Source organism: Grus americana, chromosome 3 (genome assembly GCF_028858705.1).
Source record: "Grus americana isolate bGruAme1 chromosome 3, bGruAme1.mat, whole genome shotgun sequence".
Classification (NCBI taxonomy): domain Eukaryota; kingdom Metazoa; phylum Chordata; class Aves; order Gruiformes; family Gruidae; genus Grus; species Grus americana.
Genome location: NC_072854.1, coordinates 66,347,121 through 66,359,815, shown reverse-complemented (window position 1 = coordinate 66,359,815; position 12,695 = coordinate 66,347,121). Strand labels below are relative to the sequence as shown.

The following is a 12,695-nucleotide window of genomic DNA, read 5'->3' as shown; positions in this document are numbered from 1 at the left end:
AGGACAAAAACTGACAAGTATTTTTGTTCACGTGGAGAAAACAGAATCCTGCCATCAACATTAAGTGCAGATCTCTTTCCTGATTACTGTTGCACAGCCAGTCATCATATTGATGAATTTCAGATGTTAGTATTGAAGAAACTGGTTATTCTCTGAAGAAGAATACACATACATTGTTGGAATACTCATCCAAGTGTTTAGACTACGTTCAGAATGATGTTAAATCGTTTCTGTTTGTTAGGAAGATAACTAGATTACCATGAACAAGGGTTTTTTTGGACACATTGCTATTTACTCATGAAGAACATACAAAAGTCTTGGCAGCCCGGACACAGCAGGAGTGACCAGCAACAGCAGCTCACTGTTCTGAGATCGTCTGCTTTTACAGGAGTGCTGGGATGACACAAAGCCTGCCTTTGCTGCTTTTTAAGGGCCCCTAGCTTACCTGCAGCCCACTCTCTCACATCTCATACACCTATAAGGAAGCCAGGACTCTCTATATTGTATTTTACAATCCCTTGTAGGGAAAACTCTTTCCCATCAGTTGATGGAGTTTTCAGCATGGTTCAGTGCTTGAGTGGTGGCTTCTGCTGTTCCTAGCTTCACTGCTTTCATCTGGTATTTCACTGATGCTGGAAGAAATGCACCCACTTTAATGAGGGCTGCAAAAGTCTACATACCAAATACCTGTTTGAGAGGTTTTTTGTTACTACAGCACTGAATTGTGCTTTTAAGCTGGGCTACTGCAGTACTACTCAACTGTGTGCTAATTTTACATGACACTGTCTTGGGCATTTCTGTGCTAACAGAGGTCTGTTGGCTCTCCTTCCTCTCCTTTTGGCGACTGAGTGACTTCTGCTCACCAGTGGAGCTATTACTTACGCAGTTAACTATTACTAGAAAATTATTTAACACACCAGATCTTCACCTGATGCAAATTGACCTAATTCCCCTACGAGTAGCAAAGCTGCATTTGTTTACTGCAGCTGAGGATATGGCCCATCCATCTGCTGTTGGTGTGTTGCAGGAGGTGACAACCAGGAAAGCCAACATTTGTGGCAGGCGGCCAACTTGTTATGGATAACAGGACGTGCTCTGTGAAACTCAGTTTGAAACTGCTCTTACATAAAACCAAGCAGTCACGAAAAAAAGCTGTTCTATTCTCAGCTAATTCCCTCCCAAAATTCACTTGCTCTCTTACACTTGTCTTTCCCCACATATATTTTGTCTTGTGTACGTATGGCATATTAGGATGTACCATTAATGTCGTTTTAAATGCTATTTCTAGATAGCAAACTGCCGTGTGTCTTTGAACGGTCCTTTACAACTTTGCATTACTTTGTGAAGTTCAAAATTGAACAAACTATTTAATTTTATTATTTACATATGATCGTTTCTGAGAAATGAAAGAAAATATGACTACAACGCTGTTCCCCTTGCTCTGGGAGAAATTAATGCTTTTACCCAGGTATCATGTTCGTAGCAGTAACAACGTGTCAGCTTGACAAAGCAGCTTTGAACTCCACTGGGTACCTGAAGTGAGGGGGTGTGCAATCTCTCCGATGGCTTTGGGAACTCTTTGCCAGGACAGGAGAGCGTAGCACTGGTATCTGCCATGCAGATGCATCTTAATTTCAGTGTGTGCGTGCGTTGATGTCCCATTGTCTACACGCTTTTATAACTTGCAAGGAAAGCAGTATATTATCATCCCTTTACCAAGCCCCTTTGCAGTATCCATTGCCAGGTTAAACGTTGCCATGATCTTCTGAACTCAATGCAATTGCACAACTGTGGGCAACGGGCAGAATATAGTTGTAATCTGCCCTAGGTGCATGCAGACAGCTCTCCTGGCACCCACGGTAAAAAACAAGATATCAGGTGAGAGTTACAGATTTGGACTAATGAAACAAAATTCAGCAGCCTTAGTCTAGATGCTTAACAGCAGGCTTTAGCATAGAGCTTCTGAGCTAATATATATATGTGAAACATTAAAATACAAGTCACTGGTAAAGGTCACTAATACCTTTAGTCACACTGGGGAGTAGCTGTCTTATTCAAAATGAAAGGATATCTTCCAAGACTATTTAACTTTAATGGTGCTATCCATGAATGTAAGGTACTATTCAATTTGGCACGGAGGTAATATTTTTGTTTTCATAAAAATACAATACCTATAGGTACATATACACAAATGGTTTCCTGATTACGTCTGTGGACCTTTCCTCTCCTCCTCATTTAACACACCTGAGGGCAACACTGCATCTTTCAATTTGAGTTGTAAGTCATCTTACCCCTTACAGTCATACGTAAACATTAAAATATTAAAGAAGAATAAAGGAATAAATCATTTTGCATAATCTGACTGCATATCATTTTTTATGATCCACTTGATTTTACAGCTTCTTACAACACAGCAAGAGCTGCTATTTTCAAATAGAGAAACATTTCAGAAAATTTGCCTTGACTTTCAGAAGAGAATGGGTGCTCCTAGAATTGTTACTACATTCATTTCGTCAGCATGAAAGGACCTCAGTAGAAAGAAGTATTTTTAGTTCTTCTGATACAATGTTACCTTTTTTTGTTTTCAGAGCCGCACACAAATTTTGCTGGAATAATCAGGACTACTTTTGTCTTATAATTCCTGGGCGTTACTATCTTATTTTAAAATATATGATATGTATAATAAATATTAAAAAAAAATCATGAGGAAGACGTGCTTGTGACTGAAGAGATAACTGCAAACCTCCCTGCTCTGTGTTTCTACAGCAGCCAGTCAACCAGCAGAAGGAAGTGGGCTACAATAATATAAATGCTTGATGCAATACTAGTATTCGGTGTGTGACTTCAACAAAAAGAAAGCCTACTGAGGGCATGCAACTATAAACTGCAACCCTGAAGTGGAATGCACGGTGGGTGGCATATGGGGCCTGTAAGTGATCATCCTAATGCCCTCCGTTACCTCGCTGCCCTTTACTCTCATGTGAGAGCAACTTCTTATTAATGCTTTAAACAACAAAACAAGCATCGGTCACCTGTAATTTGTACCCTCATCTTCTAGGGGGAAAACGACGAGTGTCTTTTTTTTTTTTTTTGCAGTTGTTGAGCTTTTAAAATTCAAGCATTCTAATGATTTAAGGAAGGGAAAGAAAGGTCAAGGAACTGAAACGAAAAGTAGCCATTTTGCAATGCCAGTTCCTCCCTGGGAGTTTGTTCCACCCTCTGGAAGAATCCCTAAGAAGTTCTGCCTACTGCACAACTCCTCCTCACTGTTGGGCATTTCACTGGGCCAGAGGTCCGGGCTGGCCTTATTTCTGGCTCAACTAAATTCCCTCTCACGCTCTCCTTAAGATTTCTATGTCCCTCTGTAGGTAACGCTGACCTGAAGGACTGGTGTCCTGCCTCCAAATCCTCTGGCATAAATCTGCAGGGAGAGGCATTATTAGGCCTAAAATCTTTGCATGTGAAAACTTTTTCTAACACACTCGATGTCATGTCTCAGAATAAAATAATTTATTTTCATTGAAAGAAATATAAATTAGTTAAACAAACATACAAGAGAACTCTGTAGTTTTATTCTGCAGCCTCCCCATCTTTTCCCTTCTCATGGAGGGCTTGATTCCTTTGGGAAGTGTCATTCTAACCCTTATAGGACCTTCCTTCTAATATCTATAAGACGGATGAAATGCTTTGGGTTTACTTACTTCGTACATAGCTGGCATTAAAACCTTTCTTTTGGATACTGAAGTCGCTTTTAAATGACACAATCATTTCATTTCCGGTAGAGTTATAGGATAATCCTTTGGCAGTGATGCCACAAAGGTTCATTGGACTTTCTCCATTGTCTAATGTCAGTGAATCATAAATGCAGCCCGGAGCTTCTTCAATGTCAAAATCGATAAATGTCAGCTGTATGATGAATCCATGAGGTGCTCGGATGATCCACTTGCATGCTTGGCTGTTGGGATAATCACTGGGGAAGCATGGAGAAGTGAAAACTCCAGAAGGGTCAGTTAGCACAATCCTGCAGTCATAGCATCCGTGAGCTGGCAATAAAACCACAGAAAGGCTGGAGGTCAGGAAGAGAGATAACTTAACAGGAAAGTAGTAATCAACACAGTAACTAAATCTATTTCTATACAGAAAAACATTAACAGAGATAGGAGGAAAAAAGGCAGAAAAAGGCCTGGTTTGCAGTGGGCAAAATGCTGCAGGAATAGCACAGCAAAAGAAATGAGAAATATGAGAAATCCCACACAAAAGAAATAGAAATTATACTGCTAAATATTAATTTGTGCACGCAATATATATCTGCTATGTATATTGACAAAGGCAAAGCAAAAGCAACATTTTTGGATTCAGGAAGGCAAACAAATTCTTAAACTGCAACTTCGAAAAAGATGACTGGTGTCATTTACATTTTTTGGCTGCTGGTCTGATGCTGACTGGTGGCTATTCCAGCAGCACTGTGCCATGCTATTGTTTCCAGTGGAATGTCCCTGGAATGCAGCAGCACAAGGGATGGGTTGAAGAGCGGCAGAAGTGGCAGCTCTGCAGAGCTCTCGAAGGTTAGTCATCAGCATTTCCGGCAAATGTCGTCCACATCACCCAGAAGGGTAGCAGTGAGCTACTGCCTTTTGAATCAACAGCAAATTACTGCACTCTTCCCATGCTGACTCAACACTGACATATTTGTGGCAGTCAGGCCCCAAGAAATTCTTATCCTATTCCTCATACTCCTTTGCTCACCTGCTGTGCTTATCCACGAGAATTTCAGGCCCCGTTAGTCCCCAGGTTTGCGTTGCTTGGTTGGTTTACATTTGCTCATTTATCATATGTTTACTTACTGTATTATATGATATAATTACCATGAACTGCCTGCTGCTAAAATCTGTAACAATTTGCCAAAGCTGAACAAACTAGGTGGGAACAGAACTGAACAGACTAAGTGGGAACTGAATATTGACAATAGATAACCAAAGAAACTAACTGGCACATTTATGCTAAATTAACTTGTAAACATTTCATTAGCCACAATCCTGTGTCAAGTACTACAAGTATGAAAAAAATAGGACAACGTGAACAGGCATTATTAGCTGCCCAAGCTAAAAGCAACTAAAAAGCTGTCAAGTGTAAACTACATATGGAACAGCTACAGAATAGGAATGAATGCAACAAACTTCTCCAAAGAGCCCTTGATGTTTCCTTCCACTGCTCGGGTCCTGATATTGTTCAGTCACATTCAACTGGTGTTTGCCCTAAGCAAACGGACCCTGACTCTGCGAAGTGGCGTGGCAAAAAAAGAAGCAGTTCACATCTGCAGGGAGAATTGCGAGGTGTATTTTAGAGAGTCGTTGTAATTTTAATTTGCAAATCACGAATTCATATGGCCCCAAAGAGGTAGAGGGACTAGTAATTAATTGGGTTCTCAGAGTGAAATACAGGCTGGTTATCTTAGAAAAGATCAGTGGGATGTTTATTTGTTCAAATGAGAAAAGAAAAGATTGTCTGAAAGATTTGCAGGTAACTTTAGGAAGAAGTGGCGCTCCTGACATCAGAAAATTTGATCTGTGTAGTACAAACAGCAGCCTGTCCACTCTTAATTTCTTTTTACATGCTCACCTGCCCTGAAACCCCGCCGTTCCATTTATTAACCAGAGAGGGAATATTTACTCATTAGTATGGTGACCATAAATCCTGCAGTTGTACAAACAGATGACGGCTTCGTCCAGTGGGTTTTACACTGATAGGTATCAGTTTTCAGAGAACCACACTAGACTGAGAGGGGGAGGAAGAGGAAGAGCACGCTCTAAGCCACAAGCCACCGCAGCCTCCTAGTCCAGGGCGAGTGAGCCTCTGCAGGGCAGAGCAGCTGTAAGACAGCTCCAGCTGGAAGGCTCAGTGATTCACGCTCCTGCCTTCATTATTGCTAGGATGAGGGCTACAGGGGCTGAGGATTTGGCATGGCGCCGCACCCACTCTCCTACTCATTCCTGCCAGAGAAATAAATGACACAGAGGTATCTATCTGGGCAGCTGAGAGCTTTGCCTGTGCACCCAGATGGACCTGAAGCCAGGGACTAAGCTGTTAAGTGATGTAAATGCATATGGGAATATATGGGTGTTTATGTACGCTCATTCAGCCTTGGACGCCTAAAGTAAATCCTAAGGCCATTATAAAACAATGCCGAACCAGAAAAAAATACGCCACTTGTCAGTAAAAGTGTATCTCAAATTGGTAGAATATTACATTCAACCTGAGACTGGAAAAGTCAAATTTGGCCATCAGAAAGAACAGACATTCTTAAGAGAAGCCTGCCTTTATTAATTCTGTTGATCACCATCAGTCAAAACAGGACTCAGCTCTTCTACTTATCTCCCTCTTGAGTATTTGTCATTGTTTCTATACTGTGTAAAAAAAAGTCAGTACACGTAACAAAAATACTTTTATGCCTGCTGTCTGTCACTGTAAATACTAAAACATACATTTATATTATTGGTTTTTTGCTCATTTAATCTTTTCACTAACATATTGTCATTTTATTATATACATATTGTTTTGTTGGCTTTACAGAACTAACTCAAAAAAAACAGCCCCTAAATTTAGGTAGGAAAATAAGTGCTCAAAACTTTACATACACAGAAGAAACAGATTTGGCGAGCAAAATAGTTTACTTTTTTGAAGTGGGTTGGCTCCATTCTGGCATAGTAGCTATTCTGTCCATGACTGCAATTTGAAGTAGAAATATCCTGTTTTCATGCAAATGTCCACAGTAGTAAGTAAAAAGAAAAGAAAACAAACAACAAAACTATATATAAACAGAATGGTTTTGAATGGAACTTTTTGCACAGCTTCTCATGAGACAGTTATTTTTCTATAAACACCACCTATTTTACTCATTAAAGAGAAAAATTGCTGTGGCAACTTTAGGCTGTCAGCCAAAGCTGACAGATATTTTGCAATCCCATTGGCCCAGAGCAGCTCTGAACTGTGGATATTGAATACTTGTTGCAATACACAACACAAACATTTCTACAAGCAATCTGAGATATATTAGTGATCTTAATGGGAACAACTTTAGGTATGATATTCTTGGTCAGGAACCCCAGATACTCAGAATCTGCCTGTCAAGTATTTTTTGTCACCCTAGGCCACAGGAAATTCACTCTCTAAATGTATTTTGTCTAATAAAAGCCTTCATCTTTTCTCCCCCTCTTTTCTTCCCCAAACCAAAATAAACCCATATAGTGAAATCAAGCACTCAATATCAACATTTCCTAAACAGAAAGTTTCACTGGGCAATTCATTTGTCTCCATCATGAGAATATCCTGGAATATGGTTTTTATGTCACAATTATTTTTATTTTTTTTCTGCAGGACTCATACTTCCTGTAATAAAAGAATAATTAAGTATTTAGTATGACACTTCAACACTATAGTAAAAAGGAAAATCTATAAATTCCTCTGGAGTATGTTAGAGTTTTCAGCAAAGTTATCTAAGCGATTCACAAATGTTAATTGACTTCAGAAGGGCAACTGACTGTAGGGGAAATGGCTTTTTCCCTCCTATCATGCCCATTTCATAAGGATAAAGTTAGGCATGGAGATAATGGGCAAAAAATGGCAAAAGTTTCCATGGATTTTGGGTTCCTAATCTAAAAAAGGAGAGTACTGATTTTCCTTAACTACTTAGCATTTGTACAGGGTTTTATATGTCCAAAGCACACTATCAATGGCTTTAAACTGCAGCTGGGAAAGCAGTCTGCCAATCTGGCCCACTGTAGAAAATCCAAAAATGAGTACTTAGTGGCCAATGGAAAATTTTGGTCAAAGCAATTTGGCCATCTTTAATAGGAACTTATCGGTAAAGGCAGGGATAGAATCCCGTTCTCATGGTTGCCAATTTTCCTAACCACGAGACAATTCCCTCTCTTCTGCGAGTCTCCTGCCTATTCCACATATATACCTTTTAATTTCTGTGAAGAGGAAAGTGCCCTATACTAGTCTTTCCTACATCATATGAATCATCTGAAGACCGTACTAAAACTAAGGGGCTAAGGGAAACAGCACGTGACTCATTAAAGACTGCACAGACACGCGCACATGCAAACCTCATATCTATCCTATGGAACAAAATTAATCACCCTGCTTGTCTCGTCTACCGATTTTGTCTCTTTAGAGTCCCAGCACGGAATTCCACCATTTGAACGTATGAAGACAGCCGTAGGCACTGAGATATACAGTTTGAAAGTGACTGTCTCAAGCCATTTGTGGGCAGCTGAAGCCCCAAGTCAGACCCAGAGCTACAATGTTGAATTGCAAATTTGGGCAGGAAACATTCTGTAACCAACCTCGTCCCATACGTCTGTACTTCTCTTTTTTTGATTTCTTCTTACATGACTAACACATTCCAGCACTTGCCTCCAAAATCTGTGCTAATATGCATATTTTCCTCTAGCTCCTCACACTTCTCTATTTCTCTCCGTTGTCATAATTTTCCCCCAAAACCTCATCTTTTGCCCTATTATACTCTGCACTCCTTTATCAGGCATGAGTTTTGACTTCTACCTCTCCACCTGCTTTCATTTCTGCACTTACCCAACCTTGGAGAAATGCTGGACAACAAATTTTGTTTGGCCAAGAATTTTTTTAAAACAGCAAAAGCAATTCAGCTTGGGAAACTGCCTATTTCAGCCCTAAAGACCTAAAGTTCGTGAAAGTTCGGATCAAAAGAAAACAGAGCCTCTGGCTGCTGGCAATTCATGCATTATCCAGTTTGTTTTCACACTAAGTTACACCTTGCAGTGGGTTTTGCTTTTTCCAGCTGTAGCATGCAGCTGGCCTTCTTTTCCACCTGACAGAAGTGTAAATGACTACACAGGCGTAGGCAGCAGCACCGGATACCAATGATAGCTGGCGTGGGTTGAATTAACACTACTGGTATTTTTTTAAAATCCATTAAAGGTCTCCATCATAAAAGTAAGATAGAATGCTGCTGGATTCCATTTTGGCATGAAAACTATCTCTACTTCTCCCTGTAGAGAATACAACTTTCACATGAAAATATCCTGAAATAAATCTATGTAGCTCTGGGGTCGAATTTTCAGAAAACAAAACAAGTTTATGTTAACTCTGATCTTATTCAAGTGAACAATAAAATCTCCCCTGCCTGACAGAATTAGACTGATCCTAAACCACAGAAAATCTTAGCTACAGGTACCTAGCACTTTAGACATAAAAAAGCAGTACAGAATTAATTATAATTTGCTTATGCATCTGAGAACCTTTAAGCACTTTACATACATCCGAAAAAGTAGCACTTAGAAGGATGGTAATTTTGAACTAAGTAAGAGAGAAGCACTGGGAGGTTACATGACACAGGCACTTGCAAGCATGTGGCAAAGCCCAAAATAGAAGTGAAACCTAACAATCTTTTACTGCGACAGCATGAAAAATTACCTATTTTGATGAACATTAGGCAAGAAAAAGTCTTGCTTTATAATAAGTAATTAATTGTCGGTTGCTGAGGGTTTTTTTTTAATTTATTTCTAGGATGCCATAGCAGAGATCTGGCCAAACATTAGGTTAAACGTATTTATGACTCCAAATAGATGGGTGAATGAGGTCAGCAATGGGCACACCAGCAGACAAGTAAGAGGAAGGGCCAAACCACCAAGATGTGGGTGGGCTGGAATGGCTACAGAACAAACAAACTCTTGTTATTCCAACGAGACACAAACACTAAACCTAGAACAGCTATCACATGCAAAGGCTTCAGCAGTAGCTTATCTTCACTTTAAACAAATCATTTTGGATGTAAAGGGCATCTGTAGATCTACAGAAATGCCTATACACAAAATGTGAATATAGTAATTGTAAAGAAGTGTCACGGCATTCACACTGGACATAAAGTAGTGTTTTGCTTACTCACTTATAAGTTAGTTATAAGATAAGACCTATACAAATTTTTATGCAAAACATTAAGCATAGCACTCTTCTGGAGCCTCTGCATACCAAGCCATGTTGTCTGCTCCCTGCACAACCCACAATTTGATCGAGTTCTGTCTGAGAAAGTGCAAATGAGGAGGTGTAGCAGGTTTATTTTTGCTTCTTTATTTACATTCCAAATAGTAGAAGCTGTTTGATCTCCCAAGAAGATCCTTATTTTGCTACAGTATGCTGGCCCTGATAAAAATTACTATACAAAACACATAATTTAATGTTAGCATGCATTGTAATCCTCAAATTAAACAGATTATCCTATTTCTAACTATTTAAACATCCAAATTTAAAGAAAAGGGACAAAAATAAAGGAAAAAAACCCAACAAAAAGGGATTATCTCTGCAATAAATAGAAGGGAAGTAAGACTCTCATCCTGATGCGTATAAAAGTTTGTCCCTGCCCATACAATGTTACAGGGCTGAGGTCTACTGACCTCATATGATTGTGATTGTGTATAAATATAAATGTCCCCTGATCTGTAATGATAACCTAGAACCATTTCTTCTTCAGCACTTCTACAATGTGCACAGCCCTAAATTCACAAAAATCTTGAGCAAATCCTAAAATCTCACAGATATGATTTGGATTTAAGCACGGACTTAAAGTTCAGCAACTGTTTAAAGTCCTTTCCTGCACAATGATGCCTTTGAGTCCTGTATTTGAAGCTTTACAGTCCCCGTCTTCAGCCTTGCAGCCCCCTCAAGGCAGAACGGGAGGGCGAGACTCTCTAACTGCTGCCGTAGGAAAACTACGGGGGAGGCACGGTGCGGACCCGAGCAGCGAGGAAGGCTGTGCTATCCCCTCTCATTCTGATCATTTGCTTTTCGTTTTAAGAAAAGGAGTAATAACTGGACCAACGCATGCAAACACCGATTCAGGGAGAGAGATCCACTCTCAGATACTCGGGTTGCATATGAAAAGCTGGTAACCGCGTGATTAAATTAACATGAACCATTTTACACCAATGTCCACACAGCAATCCATACTCTTCCTTCCTTTCCTTGCCAACCCATTAGGCAAATTCTGAATTCCCAAGTTGCTGACTGGATTTTGGGAGAGCGAGATGTTGATCTTTTATATCAAACTGTCACAGAAACAGTTCCTTCCAATCTTTGAATTTCCTTCCCAAATTACACTTTCTGCCTAAAGACCGGGAAAGGCAAGGTTTAATTCTAATTTAGTCATGAACTTTCTAAAAATGTCACCTGCCCTCCCCACTTAAAAATAGAAGCATTATTCCTCTGGGTAGGGTTCAAACCTATCCCATTGCTCTGTATTAGTAGGATGTTACATTAATTTCCAGCTCTGTAAAGGCATCAGTAGCAGGCTTTGACGCTGGACAACTTGTCTGTGGAGAAATACATTTCAGCTCACCTTTGGGGGGGTGTGGGGTGTTAAATTTCTCCAAACACCAAATAGTTACACTGCTGGTCACTAAAATACCTGGCAGTGTAGTGTAGGTTATCAAAAAATGAAACTCAATACAATTTAAATAATTCCTAAAATATTTATTTATATTAATAGGTGTAGAATATATAGAACCCCCAACAGGATAAACGCTACCAGTTTTTTATGTGAAACCACCTGCATAGACTCACCAGTAATATAACCAGCATAATTCAAAAAATAAGAGTCTTATAAGCTTTATATGAGTGAAACTTTACATTATCCTACTTAAAACCGCAACACATAATTAAATGCATTTTGCACAGCATGAGTATAATAAAGATGTAATTAGGAAGAATCTTTCATCTCTGTGTTATTCTTAGTTTGCAAATGTGACTTTTTTTGTTGATTTGTAAGAAAACACTATTTTAAGCACTATTAAAAACTCAGTCCAGACTCTCATTCTGCATCATTCCCATTGCATCATCTGCATAGTACTCCTTGTACCCAGCAAGAATTTAAAGCCTCCATATTCCTGACTGGAAATAGCACATAACCCTGGCAGAGCCTTTTATAATTCAATGAAAGACAAGATTGTGCTCTCACAAAATAATTCAACAATTGGGTTTTGGCCACTGAAACCAGGAGACAAAGAGCGTACTATGCCCTGGCCAGTCATATCAGCTTGCCTCGCATCTTCTTTTGCTGATGCATTATGACCTGCGGCATACGCTATAAATGGCTGAACCAGTTGGTGCACCTGAGAATAACTGAATGGTAGGAAAAAATCTCCTCACAGGCTAATATATAGACATATATGAAAGTGTAACTGTTGTCTGTGAAGTCACTTATTATTCCTGCTTACTGTTGCTCTAACCCTTACTGCTTATCAGATTATTAACAAATTAAATTTTTCATCACATGGAATTAGAAGTGGTTATTTTCTCTCTTTTGTGAGACAAGAACAAGGCCCTTAATTACTGAAATTATACGTGGCAAATTGAAAACTGATAAAAGACAGTATTTTCTCTTATGTTACAACATCAGCCTCTGGAACTCTGACCTGAAAAGTATCAAAACAAGGAACATAAAATTCAGAAACCCAACAGACATTTTTCTGCATATCTAATAAGACCTCTGAATCCCTCCAGATATATAATAATTGCTAAGAAGAGACATAATTGTAAGGGATTGTAAACCTTATGGCTTATGCTTGAAACTAATCTCAACCAACTGATCAGGAACAGTATCAATAGCTCCACCGTGATGGCAAGCATGATCCCAGGCTCCGGGACTCAACTCTTGTACG

The 12,695-nt window shown here is 39.5% G+C and overlaps 1 protein-coding gene across 5 annotated transcripts in view; it reads right to left on the bottom strand.

Moving 5' to 3' along the window:
* Positions 1 to 12,695, bottom strand: part of ADGRG6 (adhesion G protein-coupled receptor G6) — a 114,665-nt gene that overhangs the window by 66,925 nt on the left and 35,045 nt on the right. For all 5 annotated transcript variants that reach the window (XM_054819522.1, XM_054819521.1, XM_054819523.1 and 2 more), the window contains one exon: positions 3,702 to 4,043. In XM_054819522.1, the coding sequence (XP_054675497.1) occupies positions 3,702 to 4,043 (342 nt within the window). The remainder of the gene's footprint in view (positions 1 to 3,701; positions 4,044 to 12,695) is intronic.